At 58.8% G+C, this 23,002-nt stretch overlaps 2 protein-coding genes across 2 annotated transcripts; both read right to left on the reverse strand.

Moving 5' to 3' along the window:
* Positions 1-20,318: 20,318 nt before the first annotated feature.
* On the reverse strand, positions 20,319-21,357 carry LOC101766116 (protein LURP-one-related 5-like). Its single transcript, XM_004970056.3, has one exon. It carries the CDS (start codon positions 21,152-21,154, stop codon positions 20,486-20,488), a length of 669 nt encoding a protein of 222 aa, XP_004970113.1. The 5' UTR covers positions 21,155-21,357; the 3' UTR covers positions 20,319-20,485.
* A 662-nt stretch (positions 21,358-22,019) lies between these two features.
* LOC106804355 (uncharacterized mitochondrial protein AtMg00810-like) lies at positions 22,020-22,519 on the reverse strand. The gene is made up of 2 exons (XM_014805227.1): positions 22,388-22,519; positions 22,020-22,247 (listed from the first exon to the last, which is right to left on the reverse strand). Exons 1-2 carry the CDS (start codon positions 22,517-22,519, stop codon positions 22,020-22,022), a joined length of 360 nt encoding a protein of 119 aa, XP_014660713.1.
* Between the last annotated feature and the right edge of the window lie 483 nt (positions 22,520-23,002).

Here is a 23,002-nt window from a genome sequence, read left to right on the forward strand (position 1 = left end):
CAAAATCCAATTTTCTAACAGGCAGCTGCATTGTGGCAGCTTGATCAACCCCAAGTAAGAGACTTGTGTATCCTCCTCTAATATATGGAACGCTCATGACAGAAGAATTCCCGTGCATATTGAAGTGTGGTATTGTACTGTTAGCATCAACGCTACCATCATTTAGGTCCTGTCATAGAATATGAAAATGTTCATAAAAATAGTATGTAAGCAAATAAATATGAAAAATAAATACAGTCGAAGCCAAAAGTCTTACAATAAATTTATCTAGATCAGCACCTTCATAACTATTTTCCGCTACATTATTTGACTCTTCTCCTACAGTCAAACACATATAGTTAATAATACAAGTATAGAATAAAACAATAATGCTAGAATTGGTACAATCAATACCTTTATTTTTAGCAGTTTTCTTCTTCTTGCCCGTATTCTTTTCAAGGGAGATGGTCCCTCGTTTACTCTTTGCACCTTTTACCACCTCAGGAACTCTAAACGATATTGTACCTTTAAATGTATCTGTTGCGAAGTCAGCTGAAACAAGAGGAGCCTCATTCGATTGTTCTTCCATCTTGCTTAGATAATTATCTGCATCCAAATCCAACTTATCCATGGCTTCCTCCAAAATATCAAGAAGTTCTTTTGACTTTGAACACTTCAATGCAATAGATGCACCGTCCAAATCCCCTCTTTACTGACACTAAACTGAACACGAGCATCGCAATCCGTCCTTGTAGTGTGCCTTGATGACTCAGTTTCTCGATGACCTTCGTTACTGCAAACCAAATACTTTTGACGTAGAGTCCCATCACCTCGTCGCTTTGTATGGCTCTTTCTAATACTAAACCCAATCTTGCCAGCATAGGTGTTGTACATCTCATAAGCTTTATCCTCTGATTCGAAAGCCATTCCAACTTTAGGAACGATCATAGGTTGCACAACTTCATCAACCATCTGCTGTACATTAAGTCAGAATTAATGTGACTTACCTTTACGATACGAAATAAATTATGCTCTTAGTTAAATAAATTATTTGTAATTTAGTTACCTTATCTTGTGCTTCATCTGCTATTTCTTCAGGTATCATGCAACAAACTCTGATGTTATTGTCGGAGTAGTTCTGTGTAATCTAGCATATATATGGTCACAAATCAGTGGAGCTAGAGGTCATGTAACACGGTCAAACACACACGTGAAAACTCATGATGACCAAAGAATGTGAAAAAAATATGTAACTGCGTTGGCTGCATTCCATTGTGTGCTAGGGTAGGCACAGACGACACCATAAGCGACGAGTCGAGAACGTTGTCCTTCTCCTGGCTTCCTACTGCCATTGCAGCTGCGATATGTGAGGATGCTTCTCCTGTCGTGGAATGCATACTGCTATCCTCCTGGCCTCCTTCTCCCATGATGGCTGCTACGGCTGGGATGCTCGTCGAAGATTTTTATGGCGGCTGTCCTCCTGTGCCACAATCAGGATCGCACAAGGACGTCTTCTCCTGATCGAGGCTACGGCGTCGGAAAACGGTGGCAGCGTCGGTGGCACACAAGGGATGCGGTGGCAGACAACGAACGGATTCTCACGCGAAGGTTTTGATGAGAGGCGGTGCGGTTCTCATCTAGCAGAGGTTTTAACGCGAGCGGACGACGGTTTCTGCTAGATGCGCTGGTTTCTATTTCCCATTTGGTTTTGACGATGAGCCGAGTGAGCGAGCTAGCGACGGATCGATCGAGCGAGCCGAGCGAGCCGAGCGAGCTAGCGGCCCAGGCGTTCCCACGCGACAGAGCCGAGCGCACGCTTCCGTTCGTACAGAAATTTGGTAAAAAAATGTACCGCTTGTAGATAATCCAAGAAACATGTGCTGGACACCCACGCGGCAGAAATCAGGAGGGGGGTCGCACGGGAAAAGTATGCGGACGGTCCCCACCCAATTTTTTTCTGAACGGTGGATGAAATACCGTCCACCCCTGACCTCATCTGGGCGGCTGCCACGCATCACAGAGCCGCCGCGTTCCCGCCGGTACTACCTACTGGCTTTGCGTGTCTTATCTCCCGGATAGCGGGTTGCAGCGACCAAGCAAGGGATGGCCATGCTGGTCTCGTCCCCGTCCAGCAGGCACGCAGGCGTGGGCGTGCAAGTCGGTTGCCACTCAGACGCCGCCGCGCGTGTCGACGGACTGGGGTAGACAGCCTATATAGCCTGACAAGTCTGCGCTCCAGTCGAGCGGCGACCGCGCGAGCGCGGTAGACGCACCGATGCGGCCTCGCCGAGAGTTCCAGACGCCAAGAGTTTCATGGGCGTGACCCTGCTCGGCTGACGCACGGATGCCGTTTTGCAAGCCGCGCTTCTCAGCGTCTGTTGCCGGTTCAGTGACCAAAAACTCTCAAGAATGCGCGTTCCTCGCGGCAACTGAAAACCTGCAGGACAACTTCCGAACCAAATTAAACATGCTCCATTTGTGAAAATAGCATGCAGCAGCAGTGTCGTTGTCAAGATCAGCAGATCAAGACTTAGACTAGTAAATTTCTTTTATGCGCGTGAGCCTCAGGTGGTTGCGCGGGAGACACAGATTAGACTGGTTCGGGCAAAGGAAGCCCTACGTCCAGTATCGAGGATGCTCGTGTTGCCCACGCGGGGGTTCTGTAGTAGGGGGTTACAGATTGGCGAGAGAGGGACCGGTCCCAAGTCTCTTCGGTTTTCGTGCTCTTAGGAAGAGTGGTAGTGTACTAGGGTGTGTGGGAGAAGAAGCTGATTGATTGATCTGATCCCCCCTCTCCGACCCCGAGTTCCTCCTTTTATATCGCAAGGGGACGGCCGGAGTTACATTTGGGATCGGGTAAAAAAGAACTGTAAAGGGTAAAGCGTAAAAAGGTAAGAGATATGACAGGAAGGAGGAGCGAGATCCTAGGCGTCCGATGCCCTGCTGACCCCAGACGCGTGCCGGCGTGCATGCCGGAGGGGGAGGTCGTTAGGTGCCAAGTGTGGTTGCTCCCCGCAGATAGCTACTTCGATGCTCGTAGGTATCAGATCATGATGAGAGTGTTCCGTCGTTACCCCAGTGTCCGTTAGGGGGGACGGTGGATGCCGCTGCTCCGGCGATGGCTGTTGAGAGGGAGAGCTTCACATCCGTACTGCTAGCTGCGCGGGACCCGAGGGCGTGTGGGACCCGAGGACGGGCCGCTCTCTCCTTTGCTCCGGTCGGCGCAGGCCATGAGTACCCTGCGGCGAATGGGAGCCGGCCGCCAGCACTGTAGCCTGTACAGGGCGGTCGTGCACGGGTACTTGCGCCGGGTTGTGTGAGGGGCGCGGTCGCCCTGCCCTCTGCCAGGCCTGCGACACATTTATGGCGAGGCCGACGGGGGGACCCACTGGATTTTGTATGTCTTGCTTATGTGGATCGCATCCGAGGGGGGTTCTGGCCCCGTGGGCCCCAGCGTGCCCGACTCCTTCGCTTGGGGTCGGACGAGGCGGAACTTTCGTGGCACAGGGTCGGGCGCCCCCGACCCTGGGGTCGCGGTCAGGCGAGGCGGAAACCTTGCGGAGGGAGGTCGGCCGTTCCCAATCCTGGCGTCTTGATCGGGCGAGGCGGAGTTTTGATCACGTCTTGGTGGGTCTGGGCCTTCTGAGTTTGCTTCCTTAAATGTTGCTTAGGGGATCGTTAATATTTCCCCCCAACAGTAGCCCCCGAGCCTGTGGTGGAGCAGGAGTGCTCCTCCGGAGGCTTTTTTCCGCTGTTTTGCCGCGGGTTTTGTGTTATGGCGTGCTTGTTTTATTTCAGCCACGCTTGTGAGAACCTGCAAGTTGTGACCACACGCGTGGCAGTTGGTTGCGAGGCTAGCCCCCGAGCTCCCGCTCGTTGCAGGAAACCGATCGGGAGGCTAGGTCGACTTTTTTGATCGTTGCCCCTCAAGCGTCCGTTCGCTTGGACGGAGGGGTTGAGCCGTGCCACGTTACCCGTGTTGGACGAACCGTGGTGCTCGTTTGAGCTGCAAACAGGTAAGTTCGAGTGGAGTCCCGGTCCCCGTTCGGGGGGGGGTCCGGCTTGGGCCAAGCTGGTGGCGTACTCCAATTTCCCGTCGGTCAGTTCATATAGTTCCCGGACCCGTTCGACCGGATCTGAGGGCTCGTTGCCTTTCCCCGTGGAAAAACCATGAACTTTACACCGAGCGGGACTCGAACGTGAGGTTGGGGCGCCCTTGGCGTTCGCTTGCCTGGGTGTTGGCCGCTAGCGGGCCCGCCCCTTCTCACCCCTTGCTCGGTGGATGTCCTGAGGCAGCTGTCGAACCCGTGTTGGGCCAGCTTTCGAACCCTTGGACCGTACTGGGCCGTAGGGACGTTTTCAGCCCCGTATCCCTTTCTTACCTCCCTGTGGGCCTTGGACCGGAGCGGAGCAGTTGGTGCGCCTGGGCCGAACGTGGGGAGCGTCGTGGGCGTGGTACCCGGGAAGTGGAGTTATGGAAGCGCCGTCCCGCGAATCGAGGAAGGTAGGATGTTTTTCGCGGCCGATCGTGCGCGCGGTTTTCAAAAAGGAAACGGGCGTGGCAGGGGCGTACCTGGCGCCGCATTTATGGCGGCCGGGGTGTCGATTTGGCTTCCCCAGTACCTTTCCTATAAAAGCGGGAGCTCGCCGTGCCGGTTCTTCTCCTTTCGCACTCGAGCCTATTTGCCTTCCTCTTGGTTCAGCTGCGCTCGCCTCGCTCGCCTCGTTCCCGTCGCTCCACGCCACGCGCTTTCGTCTTCCACCTCCGTCGGTCTCCTCCCTTTCCCGGCGATGGCCTCCTGGGGAGTTTCCCACTTCACCTCCAACCGCGCCGAGGGCCTGGTGCGAAAGGGGCTCCTCTACGAGAAGACGGAGGCAGACGAGTGGTTGCTGCCGGGGCTGGAGCAGGTTCCGTCGCCTCCCGCCGGCTACGTCGTCTCCTTCGCCCACTTCCACGAGCGGGGGTTCGCCTCCCCCCAAGCCGCTTCTTCCGCGGGCTCCTCTACTACTACGGGCTCGAGCTCCAGCACGTCAACCCCAATGGGATCCAGCACATCGCGGCGTTCGTCGCGCTGTGCGAGGGATTCCTGGGCATTGAGCCCCACTTCGCGCTGTGGAAGTATTTCTTCATAGTGAGCTTGTATCAGAAGGCGGGGAAGGCCGGGAGCCAACAGCGGTCGCCTCCGGTGCCGATTGGGTGCGCCGGGATCCATCTTCGTCATACCCGCTCCAAGGAGTACATGACGGTGAAGACCTCGGTGTCCCACAAGGGGTGGCACAACCAGTGGTTCTACGTGAAGAACTACCCGAACTCCCCCCTGCCAGCTTTCACCGGCCGCACCATCGACGCGGCGCCCAAGGTATGGGCGTACGGGCCGGTGGAGAAGGAGAAGAAAAAGATCTCCGACCTGCTGCAGGCCATTGAGCAGCTGAAGCGGAGTGGGCTCACCGGCGCCGGGGTCATCGGCGCGTACCACGCCCGGCGGGTGGGGCCGCTGATGCTGCGGGTCCGGCCGCTTGGCGTCATGACCCCCGACTTGCCGCCCGAGGGCACCGTCCTGGCGACAGGCGCGCTTGCCGCCTCTGAGATCCGGCAACAGCTCCGGGAGGCGCTGGAGGACAGGGACGTCGACTACCCGATTCCCGGGCATCCACCGATGCGCCCGGAGCCGGGCTTCGTGGACCTAGTAAGGAGTTGGGGCACCGTTTCTTTTTCCTTGCGTCCCGCCGTTTTGTTGTTCTGACGCGGATCTGCTTTACGTTTGCAGGGCATGCTGACCCGGGTCGCGGACTCCCTCCCGCCGGTGTCGGAGGATGCCGAGCGGAGGGCTCGCAACCGCCTCCTGGCTGAGGAGCAGAAGCGCCGCAAGGACAAGGAGATGGCGAAGCGGCGGAAGAAGGCCGCCAAGGAGCTCCAACGGCGGCGGAGGGGGGCGGTTGTGTCTGACGACGACGACGATGGAGAAGAAGAAGAAGAAGAAGAAGAGGAAGAGGAAGAGGAGGAGGAGGAAGAGCTGTTTGCCCCCCGATCGGGGGCTTTGGTGATCCGCGACGCACCCCCGCAGACGGCTGCGGGGGGTGCAGTGGCGGGAGCGTCCGCCCGGGGTCCGGCTCCCCCGGGTCCTGGGGCTGTGCCTCAGGGGCCACAGGAGCCGGTGCGGACCGCCCCTCAGGGGTCGGCGCAGCGCGCGCCCAAGGAGTCGGCGCGGACTGCTCCTCAGGGGGCGGCGCAGGACGTTCCCCGGGGGTCGGCGCAGGGCCTACCCCAGGAAGGGGCGCGGGGCGCCCCCTCGGGGTCGGCTCAGGGCGTTCCCCAGGAGCGGGTGCGGGCCGCTCCCCCGGGGTCGGCACAGGGCGTCCCCTAGGACCGGGCGCGGGATGCTCCCTCGGGGCCGGCAAGGGATGCCGCCCCGGTGTCGACACCGAGCGCCCCTCAGGGGCCTTCAGAGCCTGCCCCTGCCGCCGCCTCTGGTCCGGCGCGGGGTGCTCCCCAGGAGTCCGCTCGGGGTGCTCCTCGGGGATCCGTGGGGACTGCCTCCGCTGCCGTGCCTATTGGTGGAGGGCAACGGGGTGGCGACAAGCGGCCACTGCCAGATGCCCCGGGGTCGGCGTCCGGCTCCGAGTCGAAGCGCGCACGCCGCCCCTGCGCTTCGAGGGCGTAAGTTGACTTTCCCTACGTGTCATCCTTCCTTTCTTTTTCCATTTGTTTCTGCTGACGCCTGGCCGTCGACGTGCAGTACTTCTCCCCGCGGTGTCACCTTGCGGCTGGCGCCCAAGAAGGCGCTGCTGACGTCATCCTCCTCCGGGGGGCGGGCCGCGGCCCCGCCAGCGGCGAGTGGCGGGGTTCCTGGTGTGGCCATAGGTCCCCCCGCGGAGGTGGCCCCTACGGAGTCGGTTGGCGGAACGGCGGCGGAGTCAGCCGCAGGAGGGGGAGCGGACTCCACTCCGCCTGCGGCCCCACCGATCGCCCCTCCGGCTCGGGCCGTGATCCCCCCGGGCCCTCAAGCCGGGGAGGTGATCGACCTCGACGCCGACGAGGCGGAGGAGGTGGAGACGACGGAGGGCAGGGCGGATGCCCCCGCTGCCATGGTGGGGTCAGAGGCAGAGGGGGCGCTTGCTCCCGGAGACGCGGTGGCGATAGAGGCGGTGGTGACAGAGGCAGGGGCCTCCGCCCCGGTCACTCTCGCGGGAATAACTCCGGTGGCTGAGACGGAGGTGCCCGCGGGGGTGCCGTTAGCGGCCTCGGTGGCGACGAGCGCGCAGGCGTCGGGGCCGTCGGCGGATCCAGGGGTCTCCGGCGTCGTGATGCCGTCCCTGACGGCGACGTCAGAGTCGACCCCTGTTCCACCCTCGGCTTCCTCCATCCCGGGGGCGTGGAGAGGGCCCGTTCTCCACTGGACATCCCGCGATGACCCGCCGAGGCACCTCTACGCGCTGGATGATGCTGCCGAGTGGCATAGGTGGCATGCGATGCACGGCGGCGTCGCCCAAGTTCAGGTGGCTCTGACCTCGGCGTTGGGAGTTTTGGCCAACACCGTGGTCCCTAGCAGCCAGGTATGTTGTTCCTGCCGCTTGGCGATGAGTTCCTCCTCTTTGCTTTTTTGCTTTAACGGCATGCTGCTTTGCAGGCTCTCCAAGAGGGCAGCCGGGAGAAATCTGATTTCCTCCGGCGGTAGCGGAACCTCTGGGAGCACTACAACACCGAGAGGGAGCGCACCAGGGATCTGACCCTGCAGCTTGGCGCCGCCCAGGGGGCCGTCCGTGACCTGGAGGGGCGTGAGCAGGCGGCGTTAGAGGGGGCGCGGCGTGCTGAGGCCAGGCTCCAGGCCATCACCGAGAAGGCCCACCTCGACCTCGAGGAGTTCCAGGCCACCATGGACAGGGCCCGCCGCGATGCCGAGGGGCTAAAAGCCGCTGCTGCTGAGCGGGCCCGCCGCGACGCCGAGGAGCTGGCGCGGCTGAGGGGGGAGGGTGGAGCCCTCCGCGCGGAGAACGAACAACTCCGTTTGCAGGTGCAGGGGCTCCAGTCCGCCTTGTCCCGCAGCGTCGACCGAGAGCGCGAGCTGAAAGCCGAGGCCGACGGTGAGGCTCTTTCTGCTCCTGCGTTTTTGTGTTGTTGGTGTTTTGCTTCTTCTAACTTGGTGGGATTTCTTGAGTGGCTCCTGCAGGTGAGATCGCCAAGTTGCGGGCTCTGCTCGACGAGGAGCGCGGCGAGTATAGCGCCCTGCGGGATGCGGTCCGCGTCATCTGCGAGGACTTCGGTGTAGCTCCGGAGGAAGGGTCGAGCTCGCTACCGGCTCGTGTCCTCGAGGTGCGCCGTCGCCGACGCGAGATTGCCGTGGACGCGCTTCGCCTTGGCGTGCGGCGCGCCTTCGGGGTCTTCGGCTCTCACTATTCCGACATTAATTTTGTCGGGATGAGTGAGGGGTACTGCGCCGGCTACACCGATGCCGAGCTGGACGAGATCGACGCCAGGGTGACCGCGCCGGCGGAGGCCCTCGCGAAGCTCCTGGAGGATGAAGCCGTCCCCCCTGCCGACCCTGAGGCCGCTCCTTCCGACCCTGAGGCCGCCGCCGCTACCGACCTTGAAGCCGCCGCTCCTGCCGACCCCGAAGCCGCTGCTTCAGCCGACCTCGAAACCACTGCTCCAGCCGACCCTCCTGTCAATTAGTTGTACCGGGCTCGCGCCCGAAAAAGTTTGTACTTATGTCAGTCGTTTTGAACTCGTTTGCGTTGGCCATACGGGCCTGTTCTTATGACTTTTTATTTGCGCAAAGGAAACTGTTTCCCTTTGTTATTCCTTTGGTCTTGAAAGCTTTAGGATGCGTTGCCGGGTGCGTCAGTAAGTTTTTGATGAGCGAAGGTACCGTAGCCGCTGGGGCGTAGGCTTTTTCGCAGTCTGATCGTAACTTGCCTGAGTACCGTTCACGCATCCTTATCTTTTTGCATCCAAAGGTTTTCGAAAGGGAGTGTTCGGTCTTGAGAAAAGAAAAAACATTTTTCTTTTTAGATGGCGCCCAGCGGCTGGGGTGGGGACCCGTGATAGCCCCCGAGGGGTATGCGGTCCTGGAGCCAGGCCAGGGTCGGATACCCCTGAGCTAAAAAGAAAAGGCCTTCTTTTCTCGTAGAAGATCAAAACTGGTAGCCCTTGAGGGGTATGCGACCCTGGAGCGGGGCCAGGGTCGGATACCCCTGAGCTTAAACGAAAGGACCTGAGCCAAGGTGGCTCAGGGTTTCTTTTTTCGCAGAAGAACAAAACTGGTAGCCCCCGAGGGGTATGCGACCCTGGAGCGAGGCCAGGGTCAGATACCCCTGAGCTTAAACGAAAGGACCTGAGCCAAGGTGGCTCAGGGTTTCTTTTTTCGCAGAAGAACAAAACTGGTAGCCCCCGAGGGGTATGCGACCCTGGAGCGAGGCCAGGGTCGGATACCCCTAAGCTTAAACGAAAGGACCTGAGCCAAGGTGGCTCAGGGTTTCTTTTTTCGCAGAAGAACAAAACTGGTAGCCCCCGAGGGGTATGCGACCCTGGAGCGAGGCCAGGGTCGGATACCCCTGAGCTGAAACGAAAGAACGGAAAAGACGGCAAGACCATGCATAACTTGGAAATGAGAGCTATGGGTAGAAGCGCCTTAGCTGTTCTATGTTCCAGGCGTTGCTGAAGATTTCCCCGTCGGGAGTTGCCAGCTTGTAGGTGCCTGGCCGTAGCACTTGTGCGACGATGAACGGGCCTTCCCATGGGGGAGTCAACTTGTGCCGACCCCTGTTATCTTGGACGAGGCGGATCACTAGATCTCCGACGTTGAAGGTGCGGCCTTGTATCCTGCGGCTGTGGTAACGCCGTAGGGCCTGCTAGTACTTAGCCGAGTGTAGCAGGGCTACATCTCGCGCCTCGTCGAGTTGGTCTTGTGCGTCCTCGAGTGACGCCTGGTTTCCCTGTTCGTCGTATGCTTTGACCCTCGGCGACCCATACTCCAAGTCGGTGGGCAAGATGGCCTCTGATCCGTAAACCATGAAGAACGGGGTGAACCCTGTCGCCCGGCTGGGGGTCGTCCTTAAGCTCCAGAGGACTGCTGGGAGCTCCGCAACCCATCGTCCGCCGAACTTTTTAAGGCGGTCGAAGATCCGTGGCTTGAGACCCTGAAGTATCATGCCATTGGCTCGCTCGACTTGCCCGTTTGTGCGGGGGTGCGCCACTGCCGCCCAATCCACTCGAATGTGGTGGTCGTCGCAGAACTGGAGGAATCTCTTCCCCGTGAACTGCGTGCCGTTGTCGGTGATGATGGAGTTTGGGATCCCAAAGAGGTGGATGATGTCGGTGAAGAACTGTACCGCTTGCTCGGACCTGATTTGCGCCACAGGCCTTGCTTCGATCCATTTGGAAAACTTGTCGACAGCGACGAGTACATGGGTGAAGCCCCCGGGCGCCCTTTTGAAGGGTCCGATGAGATCCAGCCCCAGACCGCGAACGGCCACGTGATGGGGATGGTTTGCAACGCCTGCGCGGGCAGGTGGGTTTGGCGGGCAAAGAACTGGCATCCTTCACAGGTGCGGACTACCTGGGTAGCGTCCGCAACCGCGGTTGGCCAGTAAAAACCTTGTCAGAAGGCGTTGCCCACAAGTGTCCTTGGCGCAGCGTGATGACCACAAACCCCAGCGTGGATATCCTGGATCAGCGCCTTTCCCTGCTCGATCGGGATGCAGCGCTGGAGGATCCCAGCGTGACTTCACTTGTAAAGCTCCTGGTCGATGATGGTGAAGAATTTCGCACGGCGCGCGATCCTGCGGGCTTCGGTTTTGTCGACCGGGAGCGCGTCGTGGACAAGGTAGTCGAGGTACGGGGCTCTCCAGTCGGTCGTGGGGTCGGCCCCCGAGGCGGGGCCCGCCTCGATTTCCATAACCACGGGGTCGGATGGCTTGGCTTCCGGGGCCGGGTCGGGTGGGGCAGCGTTGGTTCCCTCGGGGTCGGTGCTCGGGTCCAGGACAGGTGGCGCGCTGCCGACCTTCCCCGGCTTGGGTCCCGACCCCAGGGCTGGGCCTGCCTTGCCGACCCCTGCTGGCTCCGGATAACGGATCGAGGGTTTCAGCTGGTCGCTAACGAAAACGCCGTCGGGGACGGGCATCCGGCCGGACGCCGCCTTTGCTAGCTCGTCAGCGGCTTCGTTGAAGCGCCTTGCGACGTGGTTGAGCTCCAACCCGTCGATCTTGTCCTCAAGCTTTCGGACCTCGTTGCAGTAGGCGGCCATTTTAGGGTCATGGCAGCTCCATTCCTTCATGACTTGCTCGACGACCAACTGGGAATCGCCTCGGACGTCTAGTCGACGGATGCCAAGCTCGATGGCGATGCGGAGCCCGTTGAGCAGGGCTTCATACTCAGCGACATTATTGGATGCAGGAAAATGGAGGCGGATCATGTACCTGATGCGTACGCCCAACGGAGAGATGAAGACGAGGCCTGCTCCGGCGCGGGCCCTCATCAGCGACCCGTCGAAGTACATCGTCTAGTACTCCCACTCCTCTGTCGCCGGCGGTGTTTGTACCTCTGTCCACTCGGCCACGAAATCGGCAAGTACCTGGGACTTGATGGCGGTGCGGGGGACGTAGGTGATACCCTGATCCATAAGCTCAAGCGCCCACTTCGCGATCCTTCCTGTTGCATTTGTGTTCCGGATTACTTCACCAAGCGGGAATGAAGAGACGACCGTTACCGGATGGGAGGTGAAGTAGTGACGCAGCTTCCTCTTCGTGATGAGGACGGCGTAGATGAGATTTTGGATCTGCGGATATCGTGCCTTGGACTCGGACAATACTTCGCTGATGAAGTACACCGGGCGTTGCGCCTTAAGAGCGTGCCCCTCTTCCTCCCGCTCCACTACTAGGGCCGCGCTGACCACCTGGGTGGTTGCCGCGACGTAGAGCAGAAGGGTCTCGCCGTCGGCCGGCGGAACTAAAATTGGGGCCTTTGTCAGGAGGTCCTTGAGTCGGTCAAGTGCCTCCTGTGCCTCGCTGGTCCACTTGAAGTGGTCAGATTTCTTCAGGAGCCGGTAGAGATGAAGTCCTCACTCGCCGAGGCGCGAGATGAAGCGGCTTAGGGATGCTAAGCACCCCATGATGCGCTGTACTCCCTTCATGTTCCGGATCGGCCCTATGTCGCGGATGGCCGCTATTTTCTCCGGGTTCACCTCAATGCCGCGCACGGAGACGATGAAGCCTAATAGCATGCCCCTTGGGACACCGAACACACATTTCTCGGGGTTAAGCTTGATACGCTTATCCCTCAGCCTTTCGAAGGCTAGCTCTAGGTCGGGAATGAGCTGGTCGCCCTTCCTGGATTTGACAACGATGTCGTCGACGTAGGCCTCAACGGTCCGCCCGATGAGATCTCCGAAACACTTAAGCATACATCGCTGGAAGGTAGCCCCCGCGTTTTTAAGGCCGAACGGCATCTTAACGTAGCAGTAGGGGCCAAAAGGGGTGATGAAGGAGGTAGCGAGCTGGTCGGCCTCTTTCATCGTGATCTGGTGATAGCCGGAGTATGCGTCGAGGAAGCTGAGGGTTTCGCACCCGGCGGTTGAGTCGACTATTTGATCTATGCGTGGCAACGGAAACGGATCCTTTGGACACGCTTTGTTGAGACCGGTATAATCAACACACATCCTCCATTTCCCGTTCTTTTTCGGTACAAGAACAGGATTGGCCAACCACTCGGGGTGGTGTACCTCCTCGATGAACCCGGCCGCCAGGAGCTTCTGGAGCTCTTCACCGATGGCTCTGCGCCTTTCTTCGTCGAAACGGCGCAAGCCTTGCTTTACTGGTTTAGAGCCGGCCCTAATGTTCAAGGAATGCTCGGCGACTTCTCTCGGGATGCCTGGCATATCCGAGGGCTTCCACGCGAAGACGTCGCTGTTCGCGCGGAGGAAGTCGACGAGCACGCTTTCCTATTTGGGGGATAGGGCCGCGCTGATCCGTACGACCCCACCACCAGAACTGCCGGGGTCAAGAGGGACTTCCTTAATACCTTCGGTGGGCTCAAAGGAGGTATCTGACTGCTTGGCGTCGGGCTGGTCCTTGATCGCCTCCGCAAGCTGGACCGCCACGTCGCTCGAGAGGGTGATGGCCGCGGCGTACTCGCAGCACTCCACGTCGCACTCGTACGCCTTCAGGAAGGTTGTGCCGACGGTGATGACCCCGTTGGGCCCCGGCAGCTTGAGCTTGAGGTAGGTGTAGTTGGGGATGGCCATGAACTTCGCGTAGCACGGCCGTCCCAAGATGGCATGGTAGGTTCCGCGAAACCCTACCACCTCGAAGGTGAGAACCTCCTTCCTGTAGTTGGAAGGGGTCCCAAACGTGACGGGCAGGTCGATCTGCCCGAGAGGCGTCGCTTGCTTCCCTAGCACGATGCCATGGAAGGGCGCCTTGCTAGGCCGGAGACGGGAGTGATCGATCCCCATGGCATCGAGGGTCTCAGCGTAGAGGAGGTTGAGGCCGCTGCCCCCATCCATGAGTACCTTGGTGAGACGCGTCGTGCCGATGATGGGGTCGACGACGAGAGGGTAGCGCCCTGGATGCCAGACGCGTCCAGGGTGGTCGGACCTGTCTAAGGTGATGGCCGGTCCGGACCAATCGAGGAAGGCCGGAGTCGCAGGCTCGGCCGCGTAGACCTCCCGGCGCTCCAGCTTCTGCTGGCGCTTGGTGTCATACGCTGCGGAGCCCCCGAAGATCATGAAGCAGCCGTCAACCTTAGGGAAGCCATCTTCCTTCTCTTCGTCGCCTTTCTTTTCCTCATCGGGTTTCCGCTTCCGGTCACCCCTCACCGGATTGCCCACGAAGAACCTCTTCATGAGGTTACAGTCTTTGTAGGCGTGCTTGACGGGGAACTCGTGGTTCGGGCACGGTCCCTCGAGCAGTTTGTCGAAGAAGACGGGAGCGCCTTCGGGGGGCGGCTGCCCTCGCTTGCGTTCGACCGCGGCCACGAGGGGGGCCTCGCGTCGCTGCTTGCCCTTCTTCTTCTGCTGCTGGCGGTTGGAGGTGCCTTCGTCGGCGTCCTCCTCCCGCTTCGCCTGGCCTTTGGATCGATCGAAGATCGCTCCGACAGCCTCTTCACCAGAGGCGTAGCTAGTGGCGATGTTGAGGAGCTCTTCTGTAGTTCGCAGGCCTCGGCGCCCTAGCTCGTGGACGAGGGGCCGGCAAGAGGTCCCTGCTAGGAAGGCCCCTATGACGTCGGCATCGGCGATGTTGGAGAGCTCAGTGCGCTTTCTGGAGAAGCGCCGGATGTAGTCCCGGAGGGACTCGTCCGCCCCTTGGCGGCAGCTCCGGAGATCCCAGGAGTTGCCAGGGCGTGTGTACGTCCCTTGGAAGTTTCCTACGAAAACCTCCTTCAGGTCGTTCCAGTTGCGGATGCGCCCTGAAGGGATATGTTCCAGCCAGGCTCGCGTGGAGTCCGCCAGAAAAAGGGGTAGGTTGCGGATGATGAACAGGTCATCGTCCGCCCCGCCAGCTTGACATGCAAGCCGGTAATCGCTGAGCCACACTCCAGGATTTGTCTCTCCCGAGTATTTGGCTACACTTTTTGGTTGCCTGAAGCGCGGTGGAAAGGGCGCATTTAGGATGCGCGTGGAGAAGGCCCGAGGCCCGGCCGCTCCGGGGCTCGGGCTGCGGTCTTCCCCGCTGTCGTAGCGCCCGCCACGGTAGACATGGTAGCCTCGATCTGCCCCGTCTTCTCTGTCCGCACGGGAGCGTCTCCGCGCGTTCAGGGTGTCGCGGGCGTCGCGGACGAGACCGACACGTTGGTGGACGGATCGAGCCTCGCCTACCGCGGGTGGCGGAGTTCGTCGGGCGGACGCGGCCTGATTTGCCCCCGGAGGGGGCTGATGGACCGATTCCCCCCGCCGTTCCGGGGGCGCGCCATGCATTGCCTGGCTGGCGTTCTGCCCGCGTCGCCGTGACGCTGAACTTTCCGCCTGCTGGACGGCGGCGCATTCAAGCAGGTTGCGCATTTCTTGGCGTGCCCGTCGCTCCTCGGGCGTCGCTGGCTCGGGGAGCTGTCGGAGCAACACCGCCGCGGCGGCGACGTTCTGGCTAGCGTGGGCAAAGAACGGCGGACGCTCTCCATCCGCACAGATGCGTTCCTGGACGTCGCGCGCCCGTTATCGTGCTCCCTCCTCGTGGTGGGGGTGCTCTACTTCTTGGCGAGCGCCCACGTGCGCTTCCGGTTGCTGAGAACACTCTAGGGCCCCGTTGCCTCCCCTCGGCACCATCGCCATTGGACCCCTCGGAGTGCGCGTCAGCCATGAAGCACTCGCGCGAGGGGCGGGGATTCTCGTTACTGGAGCCAGTGTCGGAGATTGTCCTTGCCACGCCCACGAGCTCGTTGCTCGCGGGCGACGTGGTCAAGGACCGCGCTAGGAGGCGACCGTGAGCCCCCGTGGTGTTGCGTAGCCCGAAGAGCCATCCTTCTGGGGAGGTCCTTCTAGTAGGCGACCGGCCGCTCGCCACCGTCCTGGCGGCGGGGCCGAGGGCAGCGGGACGAGCGGGCAGGACGAGGATAGGGATCAGCTCGATCCCTTCCCCGGTGGCCAGGAAGTCCAGGCTCTCGAAACGGATCAGGGAGCCCGGAGCAAAGCCGCTATCGCGATTGGCCATCTGAGGCTGGAGATGCACGCGCAAAGGTCCCCTACCTGGCGCGCCAACTGTCGTTGTCAAGATCAGCGGATCAAGACTTAGACTAGTAAATTTCTTTTATGCGCGTGAGCCTCAGGTGGTTGCGCGGGAGACACAGATTAGACTGGTTCGGGCAAAGGAAGCCCTACGTCCAGTATCGAGGATGCTCGTGTTGCCCACACGGGGGTTCTGTAGTAGGGGGTTACAGATTGGCGAGAGAGGGACCGGTCCCAAGTCTCTTCGGTTTTCGTGCTCTTAGGAAGAGTGGTAGTGTACTAGGGTGTGTGGGAGAAGAAGCTGATTGATTGATCTGATTCCCCCTCTCCGGCCCCGAGTTCCTCCTTTTATATCGCAAGGGGACGGCCGGAGTTACATTTGGGATCGGGTAAAAAAGAACTGTAAAGGGTAAAGCGTAAAAAGGTAAGAGATATGACAGGAAGGAGGAGCGAGATCCTAGGCGTCCGATGCCCTGCTGACCCCAGACGCGTGCCGGCGTGCATGCCGGAGGGGGAGGTCGTTAGGTGCCAAGTGTGGTTGCTCCCCGCAGATAGCTACTTCGATGCTCGTAGGTATCAGATCATGATGAGAGTGTTCCGTCGTTACCCCAGTGTCCGTTAGGGGGGACGGTGGATGCCGCTGCTCCGGCGATGGCTGTTGAGAGGGAGAGCTTCACATCCGTACTGCTGGTTGCGCGGGACCCGAGGGCGTGTGGGACCCGAGGACGGGCCGCTCTCTCCTTTGCTCCGGTCGGCGCAGGGCATGAGTACCCTGCGGCGAATGGGAGCCGGCCGCCGGCACTGTAGCTTGTACAGGGCGGTCGTGCACGGGTACTTGCGCCGGGTTGCGTGAGGGGCGCGGTCGCCCTGCCCTCTGCCAGGCCTGCGGCGCATTTATGGCGAGGCCGACGGGGGGACCCACTGGATTTTGTCTGTCTTGCTTATGTGGATCGCATCCGAGGGGGGTTCTGGCCCCGTGGGCCCCAGCGTGCCCGACTCCTTCGCTTGGGGTCGGATGAGGCGGAACTTTCGTGGCACAGGGTCGGGCGCCCCCGACCCTGGGGTCGCGGTCGGGCGAGGCGGAAACCTTGCGGAGGGAGGTCGGCCGTTCCCAATCCTAACGTCTTGATCGGGCGAGGTGGAGTTTTGATCACGTCTTGGTGGGCCTGGGCCTTCTGCGTTTGCTTCCTTAAATGTTGCTTAGGGGATCGTTAATATTTCCCCCAACAAGCAGGAAAATTAAATTAGACAGCGACGGAATTGTTGCACAGGACATCCTTGGTCGTTGGCCGCAGTCCTTCCCGCTGAGCGGTGAGCATGGCCAACGACGAATTGAGATGATCGCAACCAGAACGCTCGTGGCACGCCGGTCATGGTGATCTCGGACGCAGCGACCGGCGACAGCCAAGGGCGGTCTCGTACATCACAGAACAATAGAGCATCCTCAGTACCCACTGATCGATGGACGCGCGTGCGGCCGACGATGCCCCGTCCGGGCGTCCGCGACGCCGCCGTCGACGTCGCACGTCTTGGGGCCTTGCAAGAGCGCCGCCGCATGCCCGCGGCTACTATCCGGCCCCGACAACAAAACGACCAAGTCGATCCGAGTGATCTCCTGGCCCATCCCGGACCATACATGTATGATCCGACGGCCATCTGGAGCCCAAGGGGTGGACGGTTAATGAAATACCGTCCACCCCTAGCCGGCGACCATATATATGCGAGCGCGCAGGAGGCGTCAACGACGACGACGCGGTGGTCTCCACGGCGGCGCGCGGCTGTCCCTCAGGTTAGAATGGGTTCTTGGTTGTCTCCGCAGCTTCTTGGATCCATGTCTCAGATTGGTTTCGCTCGGCAGGAATCGCTGTAGGGCTGTAAGTGCAGTGAACCTGCAGATGAATTAGGGTGGGTGTCCGTGTCTAATCGTTCTTGAGATCTACGCATTTCTTTGACCGATCGTTGAATTAGTCGTACTCACTAGCCTGTGAACTGGTGCCCACATATGGAAGAAGGGCGAGCCGTACTTTTAAGGCCTACGCATGTCTTGGGCCCAAACTGGGCTTACTTTCTCGTACTGCGATCGACTGGGCCGATTCTGCGGAATGCAATGTCTATTTTACGAAATGGCTTCTCGGTGTACTTGCACTCCCCTTTTTTTCAGCAAAAGATGAAAGCTTTGCCTGAGGCTTGAGCCGGTTGTGGGTACGGTATATTTCACGATATGAATGCATGGTATGATCTGCACATCGAGTTTATTAATGTTACCCTAAGCATCTCGTCCTGTTAAAAAAGCATCCAGGAGGAAGAGAACCAAAAGCATCATTTGTGGTAGCAGGTGCAGCATTTGTGTTCCTCGCAAAAAAAAAACAGCAGTTATAAAAGACCTCGCTGATCATCATACTTAGACAAAGTGAAGCTGTACACACCACACACGTACGTACACGCCTCTTAGCCGCAGAGGCGTTAATTAATTAAAACACATCAGTGTCCTCGCATGGAGATGGAATTCGCTTTCTTATTCCATATAAAAGCAACGTGCCAATAATGCGAGCGGCACTAAGCAGAACGTAAGCTAGGTACACATGCTGCACCTGCTACTACAGACTGAACGGATGACCAAGACCAACCAGCATTCTCTTTCAAGTCCTGTCCTGCATTTCTTCTCCCTCCGTTTTTCAGCAAAAGTTGAAAAGCTTAAAAGGAGGCAAAGACCGCTGAGAGAGCGTTTGGAAATCCTAGAACTCCAGCCATTGTTCTGTGGACTTGAGCACTGGGTAGTGTCGGTTCAGTACTGCATATATTTGAGCTTTCAGGCATACGTTCTGCATGCGCATTTTGCAAAGCGCTTTTTTTTTTTGCGGGGTTTGCAAAGCGCTTATTGATCTGCATTGCATTGGCCTAAGCATCTCTCGCCGGTCGCCCCCTGCAAAAGGGCCCGCGTCCAGGCGTGAAACAGAATCAAAAGCAGCTAGCACTCGTAAGCAACGCGCCGATCAGACTATTGCCGTTACACGTCACAGGATGAGGCGTTCAATCGTCATGGAAACGAACCGCGTTGCCGTTTAGTTTTCGCAGCACGTTTGTGTCGCTGTTGGGCACACTGTTCCCGCCCGGCCGCCCGTGTTGGGGGTGCACGCCGTCTCGAGTCTCGACACCGCCTAGTGCGGGGGGCCGTGTTCGGTGCCAACCCCCCGCCCTGTACGCCACGTCCCGGCTCCGGACGCGAGTGAACGGCCGCGCGCCCGGCCGGGTCCCTTTTGCTCGAGAGCACGAACGCGACCGGCCGGGCTGGGCGGTGGTGGTGGCCAACAGACTGACCGATCGCCGCCGCCCCGGCCCGTCTCCTGTACGCCGGCGACCGGTCAAGCTGGAAAGCAACGGCACACGCTGCCCGCGTCCTCTTCGTCCGGCATTCCAACTCCCAATAATTGTGCTGGTGGAATTGGTAGGTTTGCACGCAGCGGGCCTGACTGTGTGGGGTTTATATTAGCCCCTGGATAAGCTGTGGGAGAGCTAGGCGCAGCGCGTATATTATATGGCATCATGTTCATGTGCTGGTTCAGCAAAGTTGATCGCCGTATCTTCTCGTTTGGGAGCATATGTGCAATGCCAGGGGATTCCACGTACTATTGGATACCTTTTCTTTTTGTTGCGAAAGTCGTACTATTTTGATACTGCAGTGTGACATATACAAATGATACGGCAGCTTAGCTATGTATTAAATTCGCAAAGCGCAAGTGCAATTTGCGGATGTCTGGTTGGTCTGTATTATAAGCAAAACTAATCAGGAATTCAGGATCATCACTTCGATGCGAATAGGAGCATGCATGCAAGTGGTGTGGAGAGTCTGTGTCTGACGTAAAAGGTGCAGCTAGCGAAAAGAAAAGCGCATGTGTTTCCCGTAGCATACTAATAATAAAACCGGCAGCGGATGAGATATCCCTGTCGGGGTCGCAGCCTGATCAGCTCACTGCTCACACCGTTCTTTTTTCCCACGCCAAGATTCCTTTTCTTTTGTTGTTCTCCTCCAGCTGGCCTGGCCCGATCTAATCAGCAGTGCAGTACTACAGTCTACAATGATCGCTGCCCTTGATTTTTGTGTTTGGATTAACGAACGCCTACGTAATTATTGGTAGTATCTCTATCTCTACATCCCAACGCCAATGCATGCAACGTGTTTCACGAGACGACGGAGACCGGAGGCGTCTTTGTCGGATGCGTCTCTGCAAATAATGATCTGCGTCGTCGTCGTCGTCATCGTCGTCGTCGTGCTGTTCGACATGAACTTCTCCTTGTGGGCACGTACGGGGTAGACCAACAGACCTGCCAAGCAAGCTCTGCCACGGAGAAAGCCTCCTCCGTATGCAACTTGCGCTTCGAGGGCCTTGACTCCTGAGGCTGATGGCTTCACTTTACTGCCGCACGGCACGACGTCTCAACGTCGCTGACTGGCTCCAAGATTGTCGCGTTTTGATGACTGGAGCAGTTGAGGTGGATTACCAAAGTTAGTGATACAGAAGAGGAAGACCCAATTATTGGGAGGAATGGGATTGGGGAAAATGTTGAACACCAGCAGAGAACTGATCGATCAAAAGATCGAATCATCACTGCAAAGTTTGATTGAACATGGCTACTCCTGAGTCCTGACAAGGTTCACAGGTTCCTGTCTCATGCAACAACAGTGAGTAATCGGAAATTTCGAAACGTAAAATCGAGAACGTATTATGCATTGCCATTTCTCTGGAGCCATGCGCGTACACGAACACGCGGAAAAAAAAGAAGGAAAAAGAAAACAAGATCCACAGCTCTATACACAGCTAAACCAAGAAGCGAGCGACCTGCAAAATCATCGGTCACCAGATCTTGGCGTCGAGGACGTCCGCTCCGGCGTCGGCTCCGACCTCGTCGCCCGCGATCTGGTCGAGCACGAGCACGATCCCCATGGCGAAGGCCGCGTCGAAGCCGGGCCTCACCTTGAGCACGAACACGTCCCTGCCCATGACCACCCGCGTCCCCTCGTCCACCTTCCTCTTGATCTCCGCCACCATCTTCGCCTTCTCCCCCTCGGCCCTGGGCGCCGCCACCACGCGGCAGCACCGCCGCGCGAAGGATCCGTCGACGCGGAGCAGCTCGGGGGCGCCCGACGACGAGGAGAGCGGCGGGAGGAGCTCGACGATGGCCCCCGCCGCGGCGCCGCCGAGGATGGAGGACCGGCGGGCCGAGAAGAGCGGCTTCTGGCCGTCGGCGCGGGAGCCCAGGAAGCCCTCCCAGCGCTGGTGCAGCGACGGGCGCCGCCGGCGAACGGTGAGGAGCGGCTCCCCGGCCGGTCCGAGCAGCGCGAGCTCGCCCGACGACGCCGCGCCCCCGCCGTGGCCCCGGCCGTAGGTGTCGGCGCGGAAGGCCAACCCGCCCGTGCGGCTGTCGTAGGCCGCGAAGCCGTCGCCGGGGGAGAAGTGCGAGGTCTTGCGCACCGTCAGGACGCGCTCCTCGGGGTCGCAGTACTCGGCGCCCACGATCGCCATCGCTTCTCCCTCCCTGCCTGCTTGCTTCCTCTGAGCTCGAGCTTGACGCCGCGCGCGCGTGCTTGCTTGCTTGCTTCGGCGGCTCGAGTATGCCGCTAGCTGCTAGCTCTGAGGTCTGTGCGGCGTGCCGAAGCGGAGGCTGCTCCGAGATTTTAAGTAGGGGTGAAGCGAGGGATAGACGGCGCGGTCGGTGGAGATTTCACAGCCAGCAGAGCGAGAGGAGAGAGAACCAGCGTGTTGGTGTCGCGATGCCTGCCCTTTTGAGGCGCCTGGACTCGGTCCACAGGCGAAGGTGAACTAACAACTGGTAGCGTTTAGTCCAGCAGGTCGTGTCATCAGATATTCAGATACGTATCAAAGGATTGATTCACGTAGAGAAGTAGATGGAAACACCACACTCCCTGAGACCCTGACTAATATGGCTTGAAGTATAAGAAATACATCAAGTGTATAAAGAAAGGATAAATACATTCTAAAATACACATATACTCCATAATACCCGCTTGCAGTCGAAGCGGGACGATCACAGATGCACAGACTGGTCCTAAATAAACAAAGGAGTTGGCAGACCCTTTGTCATGATGTCTATGAACTGGTGAGAGGATGGCACATGGAGGATCCGGACCTCACCCAAGGCCACCTTCTCACGGACGAAGTGAATATCAATCTCGATGTGCTTCGTGCGCCGATGATGCACCAGGTTGGCTGTCATGTAGACAGCACTCACGTTGTCACAGTAGACAACAGAGGCCGAAGCAAGCAGGACATGAAGCTCCTGAAGAAGTTGACGCAGCTAGCAACACTCTGCCACAGCATGAGCCACAACCCGGTACTCTACCTTAGCCCTGGAACGAGACACCGTGGTCTAGCGCTTGGAGGACCAAGATACCAAATTGTCGCCGAGGTAGACGCAGAAGTCGGAGGTCGAGCGTCTAGAGTTCCGGCAGCCAGCCCAATCGAAGTAGGTAGTTAGAGACTGAATAGGGCCGGTACCGATGTGAAACCCGAAGGAGAGCATTCCCTTCACATAGCGTAGGATGCACTTGATCAGGGCCATGTGGAGCTCGCGTAGGTCATGCATGAAGAGGCACACCTGATGAACCGCATACGCCAGGTCAGGTCGAGTCAGAGTAAGGTACTGAAGAGCCCCAGCAAGACTCTGATACTCAGAGCCGTCCTGGAGCTTGGCGCCATCGTGTGCTGAAAGCTTAGCATGAGTGTCAACGGAGTCACTGTAGAGTGATACTCAGCCATGCCAGCATGCTGAAGATCCAGGGCGTACTGTCGCTGAGACAAGAACAGGTCCTGGGAGGAACACGTGATGGAGATGCCGAGGAAGTGGTGTAGGTTGCCAAGATCCGTCATGGCGAACTCGGAGTGAAGACACCCCATGATGTGCTAAAGAAGAGTCGAGGATGAGGCGGTGAGGACGATGTCGTCAACGTAGAGCAGCAGGTAGCTGATGCTCGGCCCCTCTTTGGATACAAAGAGGGAGGTGTCAGAGGTGGAGGTGATGAAGCCGAACTATCGAAGGAAGGAGACGAACCGCTGGTACCATGCCCTTGGGGCCTGCTTCAGTCCATATAAGGACTTCTGCAGTAGATAGACGTGATCGGGGGTGGCAGGATCGACAAAATCAAGAGGTTACTAGCAGTAGACAGTCTCCGCGAGGTGTCTGTGAAGAAACGCATTCTTCATGTCCAGCTGGTGGACCGACCAAGCGCGAGAACTGGCGATGCTGAGGACGGTCTGTATCGTCGCCGGTTTGACAACCGGACTGAAGGTCTCATCATAGTCGAGACGTTGGGAGAAGCCACGAACCACCCAGCGCACCTTGTGCCGAGCGAA

This window comes from Setaria italica, chromosome V (genome assembly GCF_000263155.2).
Source record: "Setaria italica strain Yugu1 chromosome V, Setaria_italica_v2.0, whole genome shotgun sequence".
Classification (NCBI taxonomy): domain Eukaryota; kingdom Viridiplantae; phylum Streptophyta; class Magnoliopsida; order Poales; family Poaceae; genus Setaria; species Setaria italica.

Coding starts and splice junctions, on each gene's coding strand:
- LOC101766116 (XM_004970056.3), bottom strand. CDS start 21,154: ATGGCGATCGTGGGCGCCGAGTACTGCGACCCCGAGGAGCGCGTCCTG.
- LOC106804355 (XM_014805227.1), bottom strand. CDS start 22,519: ATGACGGATCTTGGCAACCTACACCACTTCCTCGGCATCTCCATCACG. Junction 22,248..22,387: donor TGGCTGAGTATCACTCTACA/GTGACTCCGTTG, acceptor GCGGTTCATCAG/GTGTGCCTCTTCATGCATGA.